The following is a 20812-nucleotide window of genomic DNA, read 5'->3' on the forward strand; positions in this document are numbered from 1 at the left end:
GGTTGGTGTTTTCACCTCCCTCCTGAACTCCCTATTCTCAACCTTTCGCACGCTAGTGTTACATTTTGATCTTGAAGTAACAAAAGCTGATATAAGTGTATTTTGAGGATGGAGGGCGGCAGTGGTGGATGTCAGAACACAAAATCTTCACTTGCTACACTAGGAAGTCAGCTGAAAATGTCCAAAAGTGATGCCTCGAGAAAAGAACTAATAGAAGAAAATCACAGAGGGAAATGGAGGTTCATGGCAGAGGCAGGAAACACAGTTAAAAGTTACCAGTGAGCTGGGTGTGGGGGTGCACACTGGTAATCCCGGTACTTGGGAGGCTGAGACAAGAATATCAAAGGTTTGTGCCAACCTCAGCTACTTAGTGAGTCCCTCAGCGACTTTGTGAGACCCTGTTTGAATATAAAGACTGAAAAAGTAGGACTGGGGATATAGCTCAGAGGTAAAAATGTCCTTGGGTTAAGAAAAATAGTTATCAGTATGAGCTTGGCTTGGTGTCTCTGGGTTAAAAAAAAGTTAGCAGTGTAAGCCTGGTGTGTCATCTCAGTACTTCGGAGGAGGCTGAGACAGGAGGATTGCAGGCTCAAGGCCAGTCCTAGCAATTTAATGAGACCCTCAGCAAGTTAGTGAGACCCTATTTCAAAATAAAAAATAAAGAGGGCTGCGGATGTAGCTGGGAGGTAGAATGCCCCTGGGTTCAATCCCCAGCACTGTATACATATGCAAAGTTACCAGTGTGGGCATGGGTTGGGGTGGGGTGGGAGAGGGTGACAGGGAGGAGAATTTGGGATTTTCTCTCTAAGCTTTTCATTATTACCCAATTTAAAAACTTTCTGCATGTAACACTTTGATGATATCGACCTGGTAACAAAGGCGGCCCCTCCCTCTCTCTCTTGCTCCATGGAAATGTCATTTTGTGTGTTTGATGAGGTTGGTGCTGGGGAACATCTGCCCTCTTGGTGACCATTTCCTGGGAGCAGAGCCCTCTGCTTCCGGCTTACCTCGTTCTTGTCCCCAAGCTTATCCTCAGCTGACAACTGTCCTTCCTGCTCCGGGAGGGCAGAGAAGGCCCCAGTTCCCAAAGACTTGTACCTCTGGGTGGAGGCCTCTCTGGGAGGGCAGTGGCCTGGGGAAGATGGTGCCCCCTGGTGGGGTGCGTGAGCCCTGCAGAGATGCCGGGGCTACAGCTGAACTCAGGGCCTGGAGGCCCTCTCGAGGCCTGGGACGCACAAGGGCACCGTGTGGCAGCAACAAGGCTTTGTTCTCCTCTGTGTACCAGGGAGGGCACACAGAAGCTCTTCAGGGAACCTCCGCCAGTCGTGACACGTGCTCCTGTGAGTCAGTAGACTTGGGTTACTTTCTCTGGGGCTGATGCCAAAAATCAACTTTCTGCCTCTTTGGCGCGTGGCATTCCAGGACACTGAGGCTCAGGGCCTCAGCGGCAGATAAGGCTGGGAGGGAAGGGAAGAGAAGGGAGCCCACGGGGCAGGCAAGCGCCTCCGGTCGGCCGGGCGGTTTGCCACCATGGCGGTCTCCTAGGAGTTCCACCAGAGTCCGGTGGTACTGTGGTGCTGTGGGTGTCTCCCTTTATGAAAATGCGGAAGCTCAGAGAGGTTAAGGAACACGTTCAAGGTCACAGTGTAAGGACAGAAGCAGGATGTTAGTCTAGGTCTGTCAAGAGTCCAAAGTCCACTAGACAATATGCCACACCAGTGGGCCAACTGGAAGCGTTGGGACCAGAATTTTCTTAACACATCTTTCTTTTTTCTTCCTTCCTCCCTCCCTCCCTTCCTTCCTTCCTTCCTTCCTTCCTTCCTTCACTCCCTGCTTGCTTTCTTTTTCTTCTCTTTCTTCTTTCTTTCTTTTTTTCTTTTCTTTTCTTTTCTTTCCTCTTTCTTTCTTCCTTACCCAGGGGCATTCTACCTAGCTACATCCCAGCCCCAGCCCCTGTTTTAAGAAAAAATTTGTTGTTGAATTGGGCATTGAACCTAGGGGTGCTCTACCTCTGAGCTATATGCTCAGACCTATTTTGTTTTTATTTTGGAACAGGGTCTCATTATGTTGCTGAGGGCCTCACTAGATCGCAGAAGCTGGCCATGAGCCTATGATCTTTTCTGTCTCAGCCTCTCAAGTTCTGGGATTCAGAGGGTGCGCCATCATGCCCAGTCTCTTGGCACATATTTCTTATTATCATTCACAGTCCTGAGGCTGGCCCTTAGGGCCGAGGCCCGGGCCCGCGTAAGGCCCAGCTCCAGTGAACTACTGGCTCTGTACTGTTTTTCCTCTGGCCTTTTCACATGCCCTGCTGGCCCTCTTGTAGGTATTGGCGTGTGCTTGGGAGACTCAGCCTGGGACTCAGGGTGCAGTTTGTAATTATAGAGTTGAGTGGGAAGAGCAAGAATTCCAGAACCAGCCAAGTCTCAGCAGTGTAACCTAGCCATGCTATTTAACCTCTCTGGGCTTTATTTTTCTCAATTAAAAAAAAAAAAATGAGCCAGGCGTGGTGGCGCACACTTGTAGTCCCAGCATTTGGGAGGCTGAGACCAGAGGATCGCGGTTTGCGGACAGCCTCAGCTACTTAGTGAGGGCCTCTGCAACTCAGTGAGACCTGGTTTTAAAATAAAGAATTAAAGAAAATAGGGCAGGGGGTGTAGCTCAGAGGTCAAATGCCCCTGGGTTCCATCCTCAGACCCGAAAAAAAAAAAAAAAAAAAAACAATGGCCAGTGTGGTGGTGCATGCTTGTAATCCCAGACTTGGGAGGCTGAGACAGGAGGATTGCAGGTTCATAGCCAGCCTCAGCTACTTAGCAAGTCCCTCTGCAACATAGTGAGACCCTGTTTCAAAATAAAGACTAAAAAAGTAGGGCTAGAGGTGTAGCTGGGAGGTAGAATGCCTCTGGGTTCCAGCCCCAGTACTGCAAAAAGAAAAGAAAAAAGGTGATGTGAGTCCCTACCTTGTAAGGTTGTTGTAAAGATTAAATGACCCATGTAAACCCAGCTAGCATGGCCGTGCTGACAGCCAGGATGGCGCGTGGCTCTTCTGTTACTAAGTGCTACGCACAAAGGCTGACCGGGTCTACCTGGCCTGGCCATTGGCACGCAGAGCAGGCTCACAGAGAGGAAGGCCACGGGGAGGCCTTTCATGTTCACAGATTAAAATCCTGCTCAGTGGCGTTGTTCATTAGTTTTCCAGCCCATTGATTTTTCTTTCACAATAAAACTCTGCTTATTCTGAAGCCTCCAGGGAACACCAGAATCCCGGGATTCGGGAGGATTTTCTCAGTCGTTTTCTAAAATGGCCTGCCTACTCTCTGCCTTTATTAACAGAGCCCACACATTCTCCCAGCCTCTTGCCAGATGTGTGCCAGCCCTCCCTCTCAGACTACACCCTCAGTCCGGCAGCTCCGACATTGCCCCGCCTGACTGGGCTACCTGTCCACAGCTGGCCATCTTGAGCATCTCGGCTGCCTTTGCTGGTTATGTGTGTGTGTGTGTGTGTGTGTGTGTGTGACTGGGTATTTAACTCAGGGGCATTCTGCCTCTGAGCTACAGTCCCAATCCTATCATTTTTTATTTTGAAACAGGGTCTCACTAAATTGTGGAGGGCTTCACTAATTTGCCGAGGCTGGCCTCAAACCTGTGATCCTCCTGTTTTGACTCCAGCTACTAGGATTACAGGCCTGCACTGCATGCCAGGCTTCTGTCTTATTCTTATAGCTTCCTGTTGTCAGGACACCTGCTGGCAGCAGTTCTTTCCCTACTTTCTAAAATCCTGCAATTACCATTCTGTGATCTGAGAGATTAGACAACTCTAACCAGAGTTATTTGTAAAGGAAAGTGGATTTTACATGGATCCTCCTTGGAGTAAAGTGTGTGGATTTGGTGACATTCCTGTTGGCATTTGTGTGTGTGTGTGTGTGTGTGTGGTACTAGGGATGGAACCCAGGGGCATTCTACCTCCAAGCTACATCGCCAGCCCTATTTTGTTTTTATTCTTTATTTTTGAAACAGGGTCTCACTGAGTTGCAGAGGGCCTCACTAAGTAGCCGAGGCTGTCCGCGAACCTCGATCCTCCTGTCTCAGCCTCCCAGATGCTGGGATTACAACCGTGCGCCACCACGCCTGGCTCCTGTTGGCATTTTGATGATTTCTTTTGCCTTTCTGCTGGGTGGTTTTTCTCAGTTGGTCAACTCACTGGATATAGAGAGGACAGATATACTTGGACTTGGACTGCATTTTGGAGGCGGTGGGCTCACGGAGGTCTCCTTGGAAAGGCCTAGTGCGTGGGGACGACGGCGCCCCCTTGGGTAGGTTGTACACGCTAACGAGCCTCTGCATCCCGACACTCCAGCCTCGTAATTGCAAGAGCACTGCAGCACAGCTCATTTAATCCACTGTGACATGGGCCTCGAGTAAGATAACGCGAGTGGGTTCTTAGAGCAGCCATTGGTGCGTGGGAAACACTCAACCAGTGTTATTTTCAAAGAGGTAGAGAAAAATCAAAGTGGCAGGCTGGGACTGAGGGTGTGGAATCAGCTCTGCCAGCCGGGGCAGATGAAGGGCATTAGAGACGGAGGTCGCATCAGAAACAAACTAACAACAACCAGGCCGACCTTAAAGAGAAAGGCTCCTCCAACTCTTCTCACAGTGAAGAGTGACAGCTTCCAAGGAGCGGTCTGACTCTTCCCAGGAGCTCCGGGTATTCAGAGGTGACAAGGGAGAATGCCGGCAGCTGTGGTCTATGAAGTAACTAGGTCTTTGTTAGGGAATTGCAGGCGACATCAGTTAGCAATGAATTTGAAAGAGCGCTACTTTCTTTAGACACAGGATTCCTTATTGCTGTCTATATACAACAGTCTCCCTTCTTCTGCAGATTTCATTTTCAGTGGTTTCAGTTACCTAAGGCTAACTGTGATCAGAAAAGATGAAATGGAAAATTCCAGAAATAAACCATCCTTAAGTTTTAAACCACATGCTCTTCTCAGTAGCGTGGTGAGATTTCACACTGCTGGGTACATGAAGCACCTCTTTGCCCAGCATATCCACTTGGTATACACTACCCACCCGGCAGTCATTTAGCAAAGGTCTCGGCTATCAGATCCACTGTCATGGTACAGCACTGCTGTGTTCAAGTAACCCTTCTTTTACTTAATAATGGCTTCTGGGCATATAGAAAGAAAAGGAAAAACCCGATATGTATAGGACTGGGTGCTATCTGTGATTTCAGGCATCCACAGAGAGCAGGATCTTGGAACATCTCCCCCATAAATAAGAGGATTATTTATATTATGATTTTATTTATTTATTTTTGGTACTGGATATTGAACACAGGGACATTCTATCTCTGAGCTACAACCCCAACTCTATTTTATTTTGAAACACAGTCTCACCAAGCTACTGCATGCTAATCTTGATCTTGCAATCCTCCGTCTCAGCCTTCCAAGTACTGGGAGATTACAGGTGTGCGCCACCATGCCTGGAGTAAAATTTTTATTTTTTTAACAAAAGTCTAGCTGGATGTGGTGGCACATACCTGCAATCTCAGTGCTTAGGAGGCTGGGGCAAGAGGATCACAAGTTCAAGACCAGCCTCAGCAACTTAGTGAGACACTGCTTCCAAATAAAACATAATAAAAGGGCTGGGGGTGTAGCTTGGAAGTGGAGCACCCCTGGGTTCAATCCCCAGTACCAAAAAAAAAAAATATTTAAAATAGGAGTTGGAGTTTGTGGCTCTATTCCTAGAAGTTGAGAATGGAAATCTGGATGTTAACCTCAGCTCTATTTTTCTCACTAAGAACATGTGATTCATCTTCCCCGGGGCCATCTGCATGGAGGATAGATGGAGACAGAGCCATTCTTCACAGTTCGGCACCTTCATACTCAGAATACCCTGAGATCCTCACCTATCCCCACGAGGCAGGATTACTGTTACTCTCCTGTTCAGGTGTGTAAATAGCCGTGAGGAGCGGCTGCACAACCCGCTCCAGACTAGTGGGCGACAGTGCTGGGTGGCGCTCAGCTCCACCCCTGGCCCCTGACCTTCTCTGTCCTGGCCCACAGGGCTAAGCTCGGAGCCAGGGAGCAGCAGGATGTGTGTATGTGACAAGGGCATTTGGTGGCACTGGGTGGCCCTGGGGAGATGCCGTGAGTTATGAATAGACCTTTTCAAAGGGTGGGAGGGTCACCAAGTGCAGGAGACTGCTGCAAGTGAGGGTGTGTATGTGTGTGTGTGGGGGAGGAGTAGAGTAATTGCATATGCAATCACTACCAGAAGTAGTTCCTGACCTGGGCTTCCAGGAGCGCTGTTCCCAAATCCCTGGATTCAAAGGATGATTCTTATCCCACTCTCTGAGCCCTTCGGTGCCCACCTGTATACCCTTCTCCTACCATCAGTAAATCTTAGCAAACTACACTGACACGGGTATTGGGCCCAGGCTATCAACATGGGGCACAACATAGTAAAGGACTTTTGAAGCAGATAGAATGATGGTAATGAGTCTTGCGCATGGGTGAAGACAGTAGAATGAATAGCACGCTTAAGTGTATTATAATGCACCAGTACAACCAACCAACCAACCAACCGACCGACCCACCAACCAACCAAGTCCAGGACCAAGTTCTGTGCACCAGCAGAGGGAAGCAGGAGCTAGATGCTCACAAAAGGGCCATGGATCCTAAAGTCAAAGGGACAGAGTTCAACCCATCTGCCAGGGCACCAAGGTCATTTCTAACGGTCCTGATGTGGTCATTTGGCTTGACCTTCCAGGGACAGGAATACGAGGACCAACCGTGGCAAACCATTCCAGAGTTTTCCTTCATACGGAGTGGGGGCTCCTGATGGCACTTTGGTCTTTGACCTGCCTTGACCCTTTGAGCCTGGTGTTGAGCCATAGAAGCCAGAATCACATTCCCCTAAGTATTCTCTTCAGGTCTCACAGGACTCAGTTTCCAAATGTTTGACTTGCTGGCCACCCCTCTCTGGATGAGTTTTTGTCCAGAATCTGATGATCTGGACACATCTTCATGAACTTTTTTTTTTTTTTAACGGTACTGAGGATGAAACCCAGGGTCATTCTACCCCTGAAGTACGCCCCCAGTCCTATTTTTTATTCTTTATTTTGAAACAAGGTCTCACCGAGTTGCAAAGGGCCTCACTAAGTAACTGAGGCTGTCCGTGGACTGCGATCCTGGACTGCGATCCTCCGGTCTCAGTCTCTCAAATGCTGGGATGACAAGTGTGCGCCACCACGCCCGGCATCATTCATGCATTTGACAAAAGATTTTGGTATGTACTGACCAGAAGTCAAGAATGCAAGTTTGAGGATCAGGCAATACCGAATTCACGTTCTGGTTCCACTACTTAAGAGCTGTGTAACCTTGGGCCAGTGGCTTAGCCCCCCTCAACTTCAGTCTCCTCCTCTGCAAGGGCAAGATAAAAATAATAACCCTGTCACAGGAGACTTGACGACACAGTGCATGTACATGAAGTCACCTGGAGCCGGGCGTACGGTAAGTGCTCCAAGTTTTGGAAGCCACATTGGACTGACAGACGGTGCGTACTGAGCTGTGCTTCGCTAAAGCCAAGGCGCTTTTCACATCAGCTGCCAACATTTATCCTTATTAAACTCCGTTTTGTCAGTTCCCACCCATTGTCTCAGCCTGTCGACACTGACTCTGTCACTACTTCAGCCTCCCATCCTGCTCAGGCCTCTGCAAGTCTTGTGACATGCCTTAAGTCCTTCCTTCCTTCCTTCCCTCTTTTCTCCCTTTTTGGTTCTGGGGATTGAACCCAGGGGCATTCTACTTCTAGGCTACATGCCCAGCCCTTTTTATTTATTTTTTTTATTATTGAAACAGGATCTCCCTAAGTATCTGAGGCTGGCTTCCAACCTGCAATCCTCCTCTTTCAGCCTCCCAAGCCCCAGGATTACAGGTGTACACTTTACGCCTGGCTGCCTTTTAAGTTTTTATTGGCGTTCTCGCTCCAGTCTGATGCCAACGTGTTACTCGGGATTCTTTAGGTCCAGCTGCTTGACCAGCACCTGGGTTATTCAACTCTAGCCCACACTGGCTTCTCAGAGTGAGAAATTATTACTCCCACCCCCATGAGATCTTGACAACTCCAAGGAAAATGTGAATTTACATTCAATTACTTCTGTTTAAAGGGCTAGGTAAATTATAAGACCTTCTAAAGTGGTTGCTGGGCATGGTGGTACATGTCAGTGATGTCAGCACTTGGGTGGCTGAGGCAGGAAGATCACAGATTTGAGGCCAGCCTCAGCAACTCGGTGGGACCCTCAGTAACTTAGAAAGACCCTGTTTTTTCTTCTTGAAAGGTCTGGGAGTGTAGCTTAGTGGTAGAATACCCCTTGCCTTCACCCTCCAGTACCAAAAAAAAAAAAAAAGTCAAAGAGCCATGAACTGTGGGCTGAGGCAAGGATGGCACTGGGCTATGCCCAGGCCATAAGATTATTACATTCACATCCCAGAGGGGATGAATCTTGACAGCGAGAGCACAGGACTAGAAAAAGCTTTTATCTGGTATGTAGCATTTAAAAAGGAAAAACACAAAATAGGTAGAGATCAATCTTTTCAGCTGAGGTCTTTGAAAAGGCTTTACCAGAGACAGTAATTGAACGATACTTTAAAAGTTGAGGGAGACGGGCAGGGTGGCACATGCCTGCAATCCCAGTACTTGGGAGGTTGAGACAGAAGGATTGCAGGTTCTAGGAGAGCCTCAGAAACTTAGCAAGCCTCTCAGCAACCTAGTGAGATCTCATTTCCAAACAACAAACAAACAAACAAACAAAAAACCAGTTTGGGTTTTGAAGTATAGCTCAGAGGCAGATACCTCTGGGCTCAATCTCCATGAACTAACTATCTCTCTCTCTCTCTCTCTCTCTCTCTCTCTCTCTCTCTCTCTCTCTCTCTCTCTGGAAATGGAGAGAGAATGAATGGTTCAATCGTGGCAAGGGGATAGATGGTCAAGTCTTAGTTGGGTTTGGGGCATGACATCCAGATGACTTGGGGGTGGTCCTGAGTAGCACCAGCCTAGCTTTCCCTGGGCGCTATAGCACAGGTGGTGTGGTGGTAGAGTGGCTATTTTCTCTGCAAAATTAACTGATCCATAAGGGCTAGAGCCCAAGTCCTCTGCCTTGTTGGCATTTTCCTCTCTGAACTAAGAAGGTCAGCTAAACAGACTATATTTGGACTAAGCTGCTCCCTGTGGTCCAACTGCTAAAGATTATCACTGTGTATCAAAAGGATGGATTAGAATTTTGTTGTTGTTGTTATTGTTTACCTCCAATAATGAAACATGCCCTCCCACCCTCCAGCCGCCAGCAATGCAGAGCCTGACCCCTTAGGACAGGTCTCCTTTTTCCTCCACAAGGTCATGTTAGCCCCGCAAAGTGCTGCCTCCCTGGCTCCATCCTTTTGGCCTTTGGATAGCCGTTGCCTAGCAACGTCTCTCCATTGTGGAGGGCTGACAGGACCACCCCAGGGATTCCCAGGGCAGGCAGCCCTTGGAGAAATTGAGACATCTATCATCTACCTTAGGACCAAGGCCTATTGTTGACTTTGAGGCTGCCTGTGGAGAAGGACAAATATAAGTTTTGTAATGAATAGTTTTCTTGCTTTAGAATGAAATTTAGGATTCTGTTCTTTACAAATTTCATTATTTTTTCCCCCTCTACCCTCTACTTTCACCATTTGACTCCATGAGGTTTTGGTTTCGTGATTTTAAAAAGAGATTTGAAGAACAAATAGGCACACTTGTCTTAAGAAAAGTAATTTCTTAGCCGGGCATGGTGGCGCACGCTTGTAATCCCAGCATTCGGGAGGCTGAGACCTGGAGGATCGCGGTTCGCGGACAGCCTCAGCTACTTAGTGAGACTTTCTGCAACTCAGTGAGACCCGGTTTCAAAATAAAGAATAAAAAAAAAAATAGGGCAGGGGGTGTAGCTTAGAGGTCGAATGCCCCTGGGTTCCATCCCCAAACCCGCAAAAAAAAAAAAAAAAAGAAAAGTAATTTATTTGCTTTTTTATTTTTTATTTTTTTTGCTTTGGTATTGGGGATTGAACCTAGGTATACTTCTGAGCTATACCCTCATCCCCATTTTAGTTTTTAATCGGAAACAAGGTCTCGCTAAGTTGCTGAGGACCTTGCTAAGATGCTGAGCCTGGCTGAAACCCTACGATCTTCCTGTCTCAGTCTCTCAAGTACTGGGATCATGGCCATGTGCCACTATACCTGGCAAGAAGAGTCATGTTTAAGGTTGATATTTCTTTTAGATCTGCACAAAACGAGGGGGAAAATCTGACTCCCTGGTGATTCTGGTCATAGATCAGTTCATATATGGGTCTCCAGGACCTGGGTGTTGAAACCCTATCTCCAGGGATAAAGGGACTGTTTGGAGTTTGGGGATCTTATCCCTTTTGGAGAGCCTGATGCCTTGACTAATCACACACACACACACACGCGCACACACACACACACACACACACACACGTAAAATTTTTTAAAAAGAAAAAAAAAGGAGGAAAAAACCCTCAAGATTCAAACAAAAACTAGTCAGTCTCGTCCATCTAGTAGAAATACTAAGCGTTCATCTGCAGTCAGGTGCAACTATTAGAGAGCCATCTAATTCAATCTTTGGGCTTTCAAAACAGTTCTGTTACCCAGGGTTAAGACATCCCAGAGGCCCAGCATCCTTCTTCCTTCTTCATGTTGCAGAGATCCACAGTTCTTAGTAAGGCTGATAACATTGTAAAGCCATGTGATAAATAATGGATTTTATTTTATTTTTCGTGGTCCTGGGGGTGGAACCCAGGGGCTTTTCTACCTCCAGGCTACACTCCCAACCTATTTTGTATTTTATTTGGAATCAGGGTCTCACTAAATTGCCGAGAACCTCACTCAGTAGCTGAGGCTGGTCCCGAGCCCGCGATCCTCCTGCCTCAGCCTCCCAAGTACTGAGATGACAGGCGTGTGCCACCACGCCCAGCTCTTATTATTCATTCTTCATCAGAAATTCTAAGCAGAGAGCAGGGGCCAGAGCAGGACAGCGTAAACGGAGCCAGATGTTCATGGACAAGGACTGTCACTCATCTTGTTCCTATCCTGGCCATTTTTTCTCTTCCTTAATTTGTGGCAGATGTAAATGTTTACCCTGAAGTTTGGCGACAACCTGGGCCGGATATTGTCAATTTCTCTTTGAGCTTTTGAGAAGCCTACAGCCGGTGAACAGAGTGGGTAAGCTCGAGGGAGAGAGCGGTCAAAGATCTGGGGTCGGGGAGGAGGAGGCAGAAATGGTTTTATAGAGGGATGGATGAAAGCAGGACTCAGATACACGGCAAGTCTTGGTCAACAAACACTGACTGAGCTCCGCTGTCCATGGGCCCCGCTTTATGACACACTCCATAGACAGGCAGCCCGATTCCTGCCTTGTGTGCTTACAGTCTAAATGGACATTGGCGAGACTGACAAAGACCAGCTGCAGCCTGCTTACAGATACCCATCACACGGTTTCTAAAATCAGTTCCTAGCCGGGCGTGGTGGCGCACGCTTGTAATCCCCGCGCTTGGGAGGCAGAGACAGGAGGATCGCGCAGGTTCGAAGCCAGCTGCGCGCGCTGGCTTAGGAGACCCTGTTTCCAAATAAAAAATGTAAAAATAGGTCTGGGAGTGTAGCCCGGAGGTAGAAGGGCTTCCAGGAACCCCAGTACCACCATAAAATAAAATAAAATAAAATAAAAATAAGATAAAATCAGTTCCTGTTTGAGGGAGTGTTCTTGAAAGAGACAAGTTTTTTTTTTTTTAGTGAGCATTGAACTCAGAGGCATTCTACCTCCAGTTTTTTTTTCCTTCCATACTAGGAATGGCCTTTCTTTCTTTCTTTTTCTGTAATAGGGATGAAACTCAGGGGCATGCTACCTCCGAGCTACATTCCTAACCCTATTTTTTATTCTTTATTTTGAAACAGGATCTCACTGAGTTGCAGAAGGCCTCAGTAAGTAGCTGAGGCTGTCCTCGAACCCGGATCCTCCTGTTTTAGCCTCCCAAATGCTGGGATTATAAGTGTGCACCACCATGCCCGTCTCCCCTTCTTTTTCTTTCTTTCTTTTTTCTTTTCATTTTGAAGCGGGGTCTTGCTTAGTTGCTGAGCGTCCATCTAAATTGCTGAGGCTGGCCTTGAACCTGCTACCTTCCACTCAGCCACCCAGGTACTGGGATTAAAGGCATGCTCTATCACGCCTGGCTAAGAGACAAGTTTTGAACCAATTTTGAAAGAGATGAGGGTCATAGGCCAATGGGGAAGAATTTAGGGTCAAGCACAGCAGATGCCAGTCCAGGGAGCTCAGGAGTTATCCCCATGTGTAAAAGAGCCCCTCCTTTGGACTACTCCGTGAACCTCCCTTCCCCCCAGAGTCCTCCTTCCCCGACCCAGGCCAAGCAGAGGGCTGGCTCCCAAGTGTCTAACCTCGCTGGATCGGAGAACTCCGAAGAACGGGTAGAGGAAAGCAGGCACCAGGGCCGCGGCTCCAAGAGGCACCGCCTCCGACACCCAGTACACAGCGGTCACGATCAACACATAAGCGCAGGCCGCCTCCTGGAAGGGGAGGAGAGAGGCCGTTAGACATGATGACTGTTTCCACCGCCCAGAATCTGAGTGGGACGAGGGCTGAGGCTGTAGGCCCTGTGAACCCCACGGGGCACCAGGAGTCAGCCCTGGGTGGCGCAGTGCCAGTCTGCGCAGGTGAGTGTGCTGGGGCCCAGCCTTTGTGGGTGAGGTTAGGGCTGGTCCTGGGGGGACCCACGTCTGGCACGTGGTGTGCATTGGGGTGCAGCAAAATGGCCACAGGACTGGGGAAATACCACACAGCTCTGCGGGTTCTTGAATCTGCAGTGGGTGGGGGTTCAAATGAAGCGCAGTAGTCAGACCGAAGATCACACACTGCGGAGGTGGAATTAGAAGCTTTGATTCTGGCCGGGGCCCAGCACATTTTTGACCAGACACGAGAGATTTTCGGGGTAGCTGAAGATGGGATCGATACGTGTGATTGGTTCACTCGGGAGCTCTGAGATCCTGAGGTCAGTACAGGTGTGTAAGATAGGAGGATACAGGGCATTTGGATGTACCTGCCTGAAGATGGGCAGATTGGCAAGAAGTGAGAGTTCAAACCATCCAGAGGGGATTCCATGCTGTGTTCTCATAGTCCCAGCAGTCTGGGTTGTGTCTCAGAAAATTCTCAGGGAGGCTGGACCCCCTCCCCAGCATCCACCCCCATCAGAGTAGCTTTCATTTGACTTACACAATAATGTTGCATGTAATATTTTATTAATAATATAAAAGGACTTCATTGCTTTAAAAACAAACACATGAAGTTAAATCCCCCTGCTTCAGACTGCTTGCCAAAACAATTTGATTCAGTAGTAAACTTTATTTTTCTCTCTCTCCTTTTTTTTTTTTTTTTTTTTTTTTTTTTTTTAGTGATGGGGTCTCAGTATGTCACTCATGCTGGTTTCAAAATTATGCCTCAAGCGATCTTCCCATCTCTACCTCCTAAGTAGCTAAGATTACAGGTGTGCCCACCACATCCAGTTGAGCAGTAAATTTTAATGCTAAACGGTTAGGCAAGAACTGATTGACTGTTTTCCCCTTCAGTGTTCAACCTGAGATCCTATCATAGTGACCCAACATTGAGCCGGTGAATCCCTCCCCTGGGGGCCTCTTTGAAGAGTTAATAGAGATCTGAAGGGAGCAGGTGGGGTCGGGGGTGGGTGGGCGATTATTCCAGATGAGGAGGAAGCATGGACCCCAAACTCATCCCTCTCAGCCTTGGATCGCTTGGCCTCTGGGCTGCATGGTGTCTGTGCAGTGCAAGATGGTCAGCAGCATCTCTGGCCTCTACCTACTAGTGGCCAATAGCATCTCCCTCGCTGTGAGAACCCAAATGGTACCCATTGCTCTTAGAGTCCACCTGCCCGATGCCATGGAAACAGCCTTCAAAGGGATTAGGGGCCCTCCATCAGGAAGAGGAGACCTGGAAATGTGCCAGTATTTTCCCCAGCCCACTCGCTTTGCTGTTGTGTAGCCAGGGGGTGCACAGGGTGAATAAGTACAGGGTTCTTCTCCAATTCCACCCTCCTGAAGTTGGTCTCCAGGGATGCCGGCTGTCCTGAGCGGCGTTGATGAAGCTGTGGAGAAGTGAGGGCTCATTCTTGGAGCCCACCACCCAAGGTCTTTTTTTTTTTTTTTAATGTTACTGAGGCTTCAACCCAGGAGCATTCTATCTCTGAGTGACACTCCCAGCTTTATTTTCATTTTTATTTTTTGAAACAGGGTCTCACTAAGTTGTGAGGCTGGCTGTGACCCTGAGATCCTTCTGTCTCAGTCTCCCAAGCACTGGGATTACAAGCATGTGCCACCATGCCTGGCTCCAAGCCTTGAGAATGGTAACATCACCGGCTGCGGGGCTCAGAGGGCCACTGTAGAGAAATCCAAGTAGGCCCTGGCTTCCTCGGTCTTCATCCAGTTCTAAACCACCAGGGCTGAGTTCTGGCCTGCTCTGAGTTTTAACTGCTGATCAAGAACCTGACAACCCAGCCAGGTGTGCTGGTGTACACCTATAATCCCAGTACTTGGGAAGCTGAGACAGGAGGATGGCAGGTATGAGGTCAGTCTGGGCAATTTATCAAGGCCCTCAGTTACTTAGTGAGATGCTGTTTCTGTCCTCCCTCCTCCCCCAAAACAAAACAAAACAAAAACAAAAAAAGAGCTGGGGATTGGGGTGTAGCTCAGATGTAGAAAGCCTCTGGGTTCAATCCTTAATACTAAAAATAAATAAATAAATAAATAAATAAACAAATAAAGCCTGACAAATCCTATTCTATTACGTCCCCTTGAGTTCAGAACAAGCTCTTTAAACTCTTGCATAAAAGCTGACAAAAGGTCACTGTCATCAGTGGGGGCTGGCAGGAGGGATTAGCCAGCTTGGCTGAACAGGACCTTGCTCCCTCTTGCTATTCCTGGATTATGGGGTTTGGGAAATAGGAACTGGGCAGCTGGTTGTGATTGTGGCTCCTACTGAGATCTCCTCTGGAGCCACAGATGAGAGAGGGGATGAAACATCTGAAGCGTTGATAAGGCAGTGGGTGGGGGGATGGCTCCTAAAGGAGCCCAGAGCTGACCAAAGCCATTTACACTCAACCCTTTCCTGGGAAATGACTGGTGAAGATAAAGAAGCGGAATGTCACTGGGAATCCTTTATCCTGATCAAGTAAAAGAGGCAGGGAGAGAAAGAAAGAGAAGGGAGTGAGACTTTTCTTTAACCACGCATGGTGTGTGTGTGTGTGTGTGTGTGTGTGTGTGTGTGTGTGTGTTACTGGGGATTGGACCCACGGGCATTCTACCTCCGTGCTACACCTCCAGCCCTTTTTAGTTTGGAAATGAGGCCTGCTAGGTTGCTGAGAGTCTTGCTACATTGCTGAGGTGATACTTGAACCTGTGATCCATCCTCCAAATACTGGGATTACTAGACATGCGCCACCAGGCCCGGCTCCCATGCACCATTTTGAATTAGGAGGATCTGGGTAGGCTGAGATAGGCTTTTCAGTTATAGACCTCATTAGGAAATAGAGCAGGTTTCTAGAGGAAGTCCCTGGGCCATCTTCACCCAGCAGTTTTAAGAACAGGATCAGCCACTATCATTTTGATCTGGACTTTCTTTAGAGCAGAAGGATGCACCAAAGATTCTTTAGAGGTCCTATTCGTGTGGTCCCATTTAGTTCACTCATGGAACCTACATCAACCCCCTTTTGCCCCTTTTCAGTCTTAAAATAGGTGAGCCTGGACTCACATAGTCCAAGATACTCTGCAAAGTTCTTTCCCAGGAGTCTGTGGCCCTGCACTGGCGCACGTCTGGCAGGTGGCTCAGTCACTGCTGGCTGTACTGGACTGCTCTGCTGGCTGTAAGATCTCTCTGATCTTACTGGGGAGAATATACTGTACCCCCAGGCCGGTCATCAGGAATGCAGAGGTGCTCAGTGTTCATGGAATGCTCCTTACTTATTTATTTATTTATTTATTTATTTATTTATTTATTTATTTTTGTACTGGGGATGGAACTCTGGGGCATTCTACCTCCAAGCTACACCCCAGCCCTATTCTTTATTCTTTGAAATAGGGTCTCACTAAGTTTTGGAGGGCCTCACTAAGTAGCTGAGGCTGTCCACAGACCGCGATTCTCTGGTCTCAGACTCCTGAATGCTGGAATTACAAGTATGTACCACCATGCCTGGCTTTATTTTTTATTTTGAAACAGGGTCTCACTAAGTTGTAGAGAGCCAAGATAAGTTGCTGAGGCTGTCCTCGAACTTGTGATCCTCCTGTCTCATCCTCCCAACTACAGGGATCACAAGAGTGCACCGCCATGCCCAGCACAGACATCCCCTCCCCTCTTATCTCCCGTGTGTGTGTGTGTGTGTGTGTGTGTGTGTGTGTGTGTGTGGCACACAGGGCTTTGTGAATGGGAGGCAAGCCCTCTACCACTGAGCTGTACCCAGGCCCTAACTTCTTCTGTAATATAAACAATCAGGAACTCTTATTTTAGAGAACTGGGCAAAAAAAAAAAAAAAAAAAGTAAAATCTTTTTGATTTTTCTTAACACGTGGCTGTGGTTTGTCACCTTGAAGAACCACCAAACCCTGGGCTAGAGTACTCCTGACCAGGCGCGCTCAGCCACTTCTCTTGGCCCACGGCAGTGAAGCCATCAGGAGGTTTAAGAATTGAAAATCAGAATGTAAATATTTGATGCCAGAGTGGAAGGATGGGTGCGAGACCTAATCAGTGCTGGCACCTAGTTTCTGCCTCCTGTGAGCGCAGGTCAAGGTATGCAAAGATGGGAACTGTCTTGAGGGGCAGACAAGAGCTCCCTAATACTGTTGTGGGAAGAAGGTAATGTGTCTCTTATTAGCACTCTCTCTCTATATATATATCTTTTTGTAGTATTGGGACCAGAACCCAGGGGCTTTCTACCTCCAGGCTACACTCCCAGACCTATTTTATACTTTATTTGGAAACCGGGTCTCACTAAGAGCTGAGACCTAAGTAGCTGAGGCTGACTTTGAACTCACCTGTCTCAGCCTCCCAAGTACTGGGATTACAAGCATGTGCCACCACGCCCAGCATTAGCACTCTCTTAAATTGACCCGAAACTGAGTAAGAAGTACCACGAGAAGAATAAAACAAAACAAAGAAGTCAGGCCCCATTTAGACAAAGCAAAAATATCAACTCATGTACGACCCGGGGTAGGGAGGGGGAGAAAAAAAAAACGCACCAAAAAACATCATCAGCAGCAGTCACTGCCTGCCAATTCCAGTCACTAAAGACATAAGCTTGTTTGTTTTTAAGAACCATCCTAATCCCCTCTTATTTAACCTTTTAACTTAATCCTGATTAGCAGGTTACTCCAGGAGCCCATGAAAGATGCCCTCGTCCATCATAGTTAGCCCGTTTTAGCTGATTTTTTTCCCTAAAATCTCCAGGGCAGTGCCAGTTGGAGTGAAGGGAAAAGTCATGGACAGGAGACAGAGAAGGACTCAGACGGGGTTGCCCGTCTCTCCTCCGCTCACACCATCCTGGTTCAAAATGAGGTCACAGTTTAGAGTGTGAGGGCACACCTTTCTTTTTTTACCCTGCTGTTTTATGTCTGCCCTTTAAAAGAACGGAATAAAAGCCACAGAGAATGCAGACAGCCCAAGGTCCCCATCCATGCCTGGGGCCAGGGCTCGACTTTCAACTTCTACTTTGCTTCTGCTAGGGATCAAGAGACCTTCGGTGTCTGGTTGTCAGAGTCTAGGACGACCTGACCACGGACCCTGGACAGACTCCACGCTGCCTGCCTGTCCATCCCTCTCCTCTGTGTCCTGATGTGTCTCTGTGTCTCTAGTTGCTCTCACAAAGCCGGGCGTGGGGGCGCACGCTTGTAATCCCCACGCTTGGGAGGCTGAGACAGGAGGATCTCACGGGTTCGAAGCCAGCCTCAGCTACTTAGTGAGGCTTTCGGCAACTTAGTGAGACCCTGTTTCCAAATAAAATATGAAAAAGGTCTGGGAGTATAGCCCGGAGGTAGAAAGCCTCTGGGTCCCACCCCCAGTACCACCAAAAAAAAAAAAAAAAAAAAAAAAAAATCTAGTTGCTCTCACAGAAAGACGGTCACAGGCTGATACCCGACCAGTGACGGGCCACCAGCATGTCCTGGCCCTGCACTCCGCACCACACATCAGTCATTTCCACCTCAGCCAGCTCCCTGTTCTTACCTGGCTGAGGACCACCAGGGTGGGGGAGCACTGAGCTAGAGGAATGAAAACACCAGGGTTTCATTTTTTTTTGGGGGGGGGAAGCTATTTGGGTTTCCCCCAAAAAAACAAGTTCATGTCTTCAAACCCACAGTGACCCATTTTGGGGTGGTGCAAAAGCACCTCCCTCCCTCCCGGCCTCCCTGCTTGCCCCCACGGGATCCTGGCCCCGAGGGGCAGGAGGGTACTTACGCTGCTGGGGTGGAGGATGGGCAGAGGCAGCAGCAGCAGGGGGACGCAGACCACCAGCAGCAGGTTCCTGGCTTGGAGAAGGCCCCGCAGCAAGGCCATGGCGGCCCCAGCTCCTGTGCTGGGCCCCTGGCCCGCTCCTCACTGCGTACGGCCTCCGTCCAGCAGGACTTCTTAAACCTTCCTTGGCTCTCAAGAGTCCTCTCTGGTCTTGGGGGCAGAAGAGGAGGGCTGTTACACCCCCACCCTCCGTTGTCCTCGAAGGCTGGGCTCCTCGCCTTCGCCTTAAGTGGTCTTGATGAGCGTTGCTTTATGACCAGCAGAAAGGAATTGGGAACGGGTTATAAACGGGGGCATAGCGGGATCCCTCTTTGCTAGGCTAGCAAGAGAGTAGCTTCATTCCTAGGTGTCAGCAAAAGCCCTCTGAAACAACGACACCCACACTTGGGCTGCAGTCATTTGTTTGTGGAGAATCATTTAAGGGCTTTTAAAAAAGAATCCTAAAAGCGTATTTTTCTTTCCATCACTTGCCCTCCCTCTGATGGCTGTTTTGGGGAGCCCCTGTTTCACCTCCGACCTGGCTTGCTATGGGTAAAAATCTGGCCGCCCCTTCCCTTAAAACAAGCACCTGAGCCTGGCAGAGGCGCATGCAGATCTCGGATGGGGCTGCCAGACTCTCCTAGGACCTCACACCCTAACTTGTTTCCAATTTCTTTTCTTCAAATTGGATTCCTACTTATAATTTGCTTTGAGCCGGGGCCTGCAAAGCAGGGGGGTAAAAGAAAAAAAAATCCCTAAGGCATTCCTTTATGTCACAGGACAAAAACTTGCCGGAGGCCCACCTTTAAGTTTCATCCACCAATGGGAAGCCGGGACAGATGCAGCAGCTCAGCCCACTCCTCAAAGCCAATCAGCAAGTTGAAAAGAATGAGCCAATGTCCCTTCCCAAGGCAGATCTTGATTGGCCACAGCAGGGGCCTGCTGATTCTGCAGGACCCAGGCAGCCGGCTAAGCTTATTTTTCCATTTCTCAAACATCCTAAGGGTGGAGTGGTGCTCACCATCGTAAACATAATCCCACTTCCCCAAGCACTGCCTTGTTGTTTCTGAGCTTTGCCTGGGACAGCCGCTTGCGGGCCTGGTCCTCAGGCAGGGGGACGGTCAGGTGGCTGTGAGAGAATGCAGTGTTCATTCTGGAGAAATGTGCCCCAGAGCATACAGCAGTAAGCCTGTTAGACTTCCCTGCTGGCAAAGGTCATTTCTTTAGCACGTGGGGGAGGACAAGGAGCTGAGCCCACAGGTTTTGAACCTGGAGGAAAGGCCTTAGAGCTTTTGGGTGAAATGTGAAGGCAGCTGCCTTTCTGAAAAAGTCTAATTTCAAAGGCCCTTTGAGCCTGATGTCGGTGATCTTTCTGGTAGGGGTAGGACGCAAATGTTCTTCTCCCAGGCTCTTTACCAAAAGAGAAGCAAAAGGCCTCTTTGGTTGGTTCACAGGGAAGAAATGATAAGGCCTCGGCTGCATGAGACCCTGGAATTTCTCCTGCTCACAGATTGGAGGAGTCAGAGCCTCTTACCTCAAAGAGGATGTGTAGATTTGGAACAATAAAGAAAAAGGGAAAAAGAAAGAAAGGACGCAAACAAAACAAAACAAAAACCAAAAAACCCTCAACCTTCTCTAAGTGGTGACCTGGGCAACGTTACCTGGATCTGGGGAATGCTGAGCAGAGCCAGCGTGTATGAAAGCCATGTTCTCTTGAAGTCACTGAGTTGAGGAATGGCACCTTCTAAGGTCTTCTAAGGTATAGATAGGTGAATGGTCTCCAGGCTGAGGGGAAAGCCACAGGGAAGTGACCTCAGGAAGCCAGTTCTTCTTGACCCCTAAGGCAGTCTTTGAGGTTATTTTGCTGTAGTGGGATGTCTTAATCATCTCTTTACATGTACATTAAAGGCTGGCTGTTGCATCTACTACATTCTGGCCTCATTTCTGTGATGATTTTGAAACTCAGAATGAATGAAATTCCATGTGTGATATTTTTGCTGTGAATTCGGAGCGACCGGATAATACTAAACAGTGGTAGAGATCAGGATCCACTGTTGAACCCCAGGGACCACTTGGAATTCCTCGGTGAGATAACAGCCGATAACAAAGATTCCAGAGCGTTTGGTAACTTGGTGGTGACATTTTTATTACACCGTAGGTGAATATTTTGTTAAATAAAATTAGATAAGGCGAGCGACACACTAAGAACAGTAGTTTC

The 20812-nt window shown here is 48.3% G+C and overlaps 1 protein-coding gene across 1 annotated transcript in view; it reads right to left on the bottom strand.

Moving 5' to 3' along the window:
* SLC13A4 (solute carrier family 13 member 4) overlaps window positions 1–18780 on the bottom strand; it is a gene marked incomplete at its 3' end in the record, with an annotated part of 51632 nt that extends 32852 nt beyond the window's left edge. Inside the window, exons 1-2 of the mRNA XM_080702022.1 lie at window positions 18559–18780; window positions 12487–12615 (exon numbers count right to left, since the gene is read on the bottom strand). Coding sequence (XP_080558148.1) covers window positions 12487–12615; window positions 18559–18657 — 228 coding nt within the window. The 5' untranslated portion in view covers window positions 18658–18780. The remainder of the gene's footprint in view (window positions 1–12486; window positions 12616–18558) is intronic.
* Window positions 18781–20812: the final 2032 nt, after the last annotated feature.

The sequence above is a fragment of the Muscardinus avellanarius genome (genome assembly GCF_963383645.1).
Source record: "Muscardinus avellanarius genome assembly, chromosome: 9".
NCBI classification, from domain to species: domain Eukaryota; kingdom Metazoa; phylum Chordata; class Mammalia; order Rodentia; family Gliridae; genus Muscardinus; species Muscardinus avellanarius.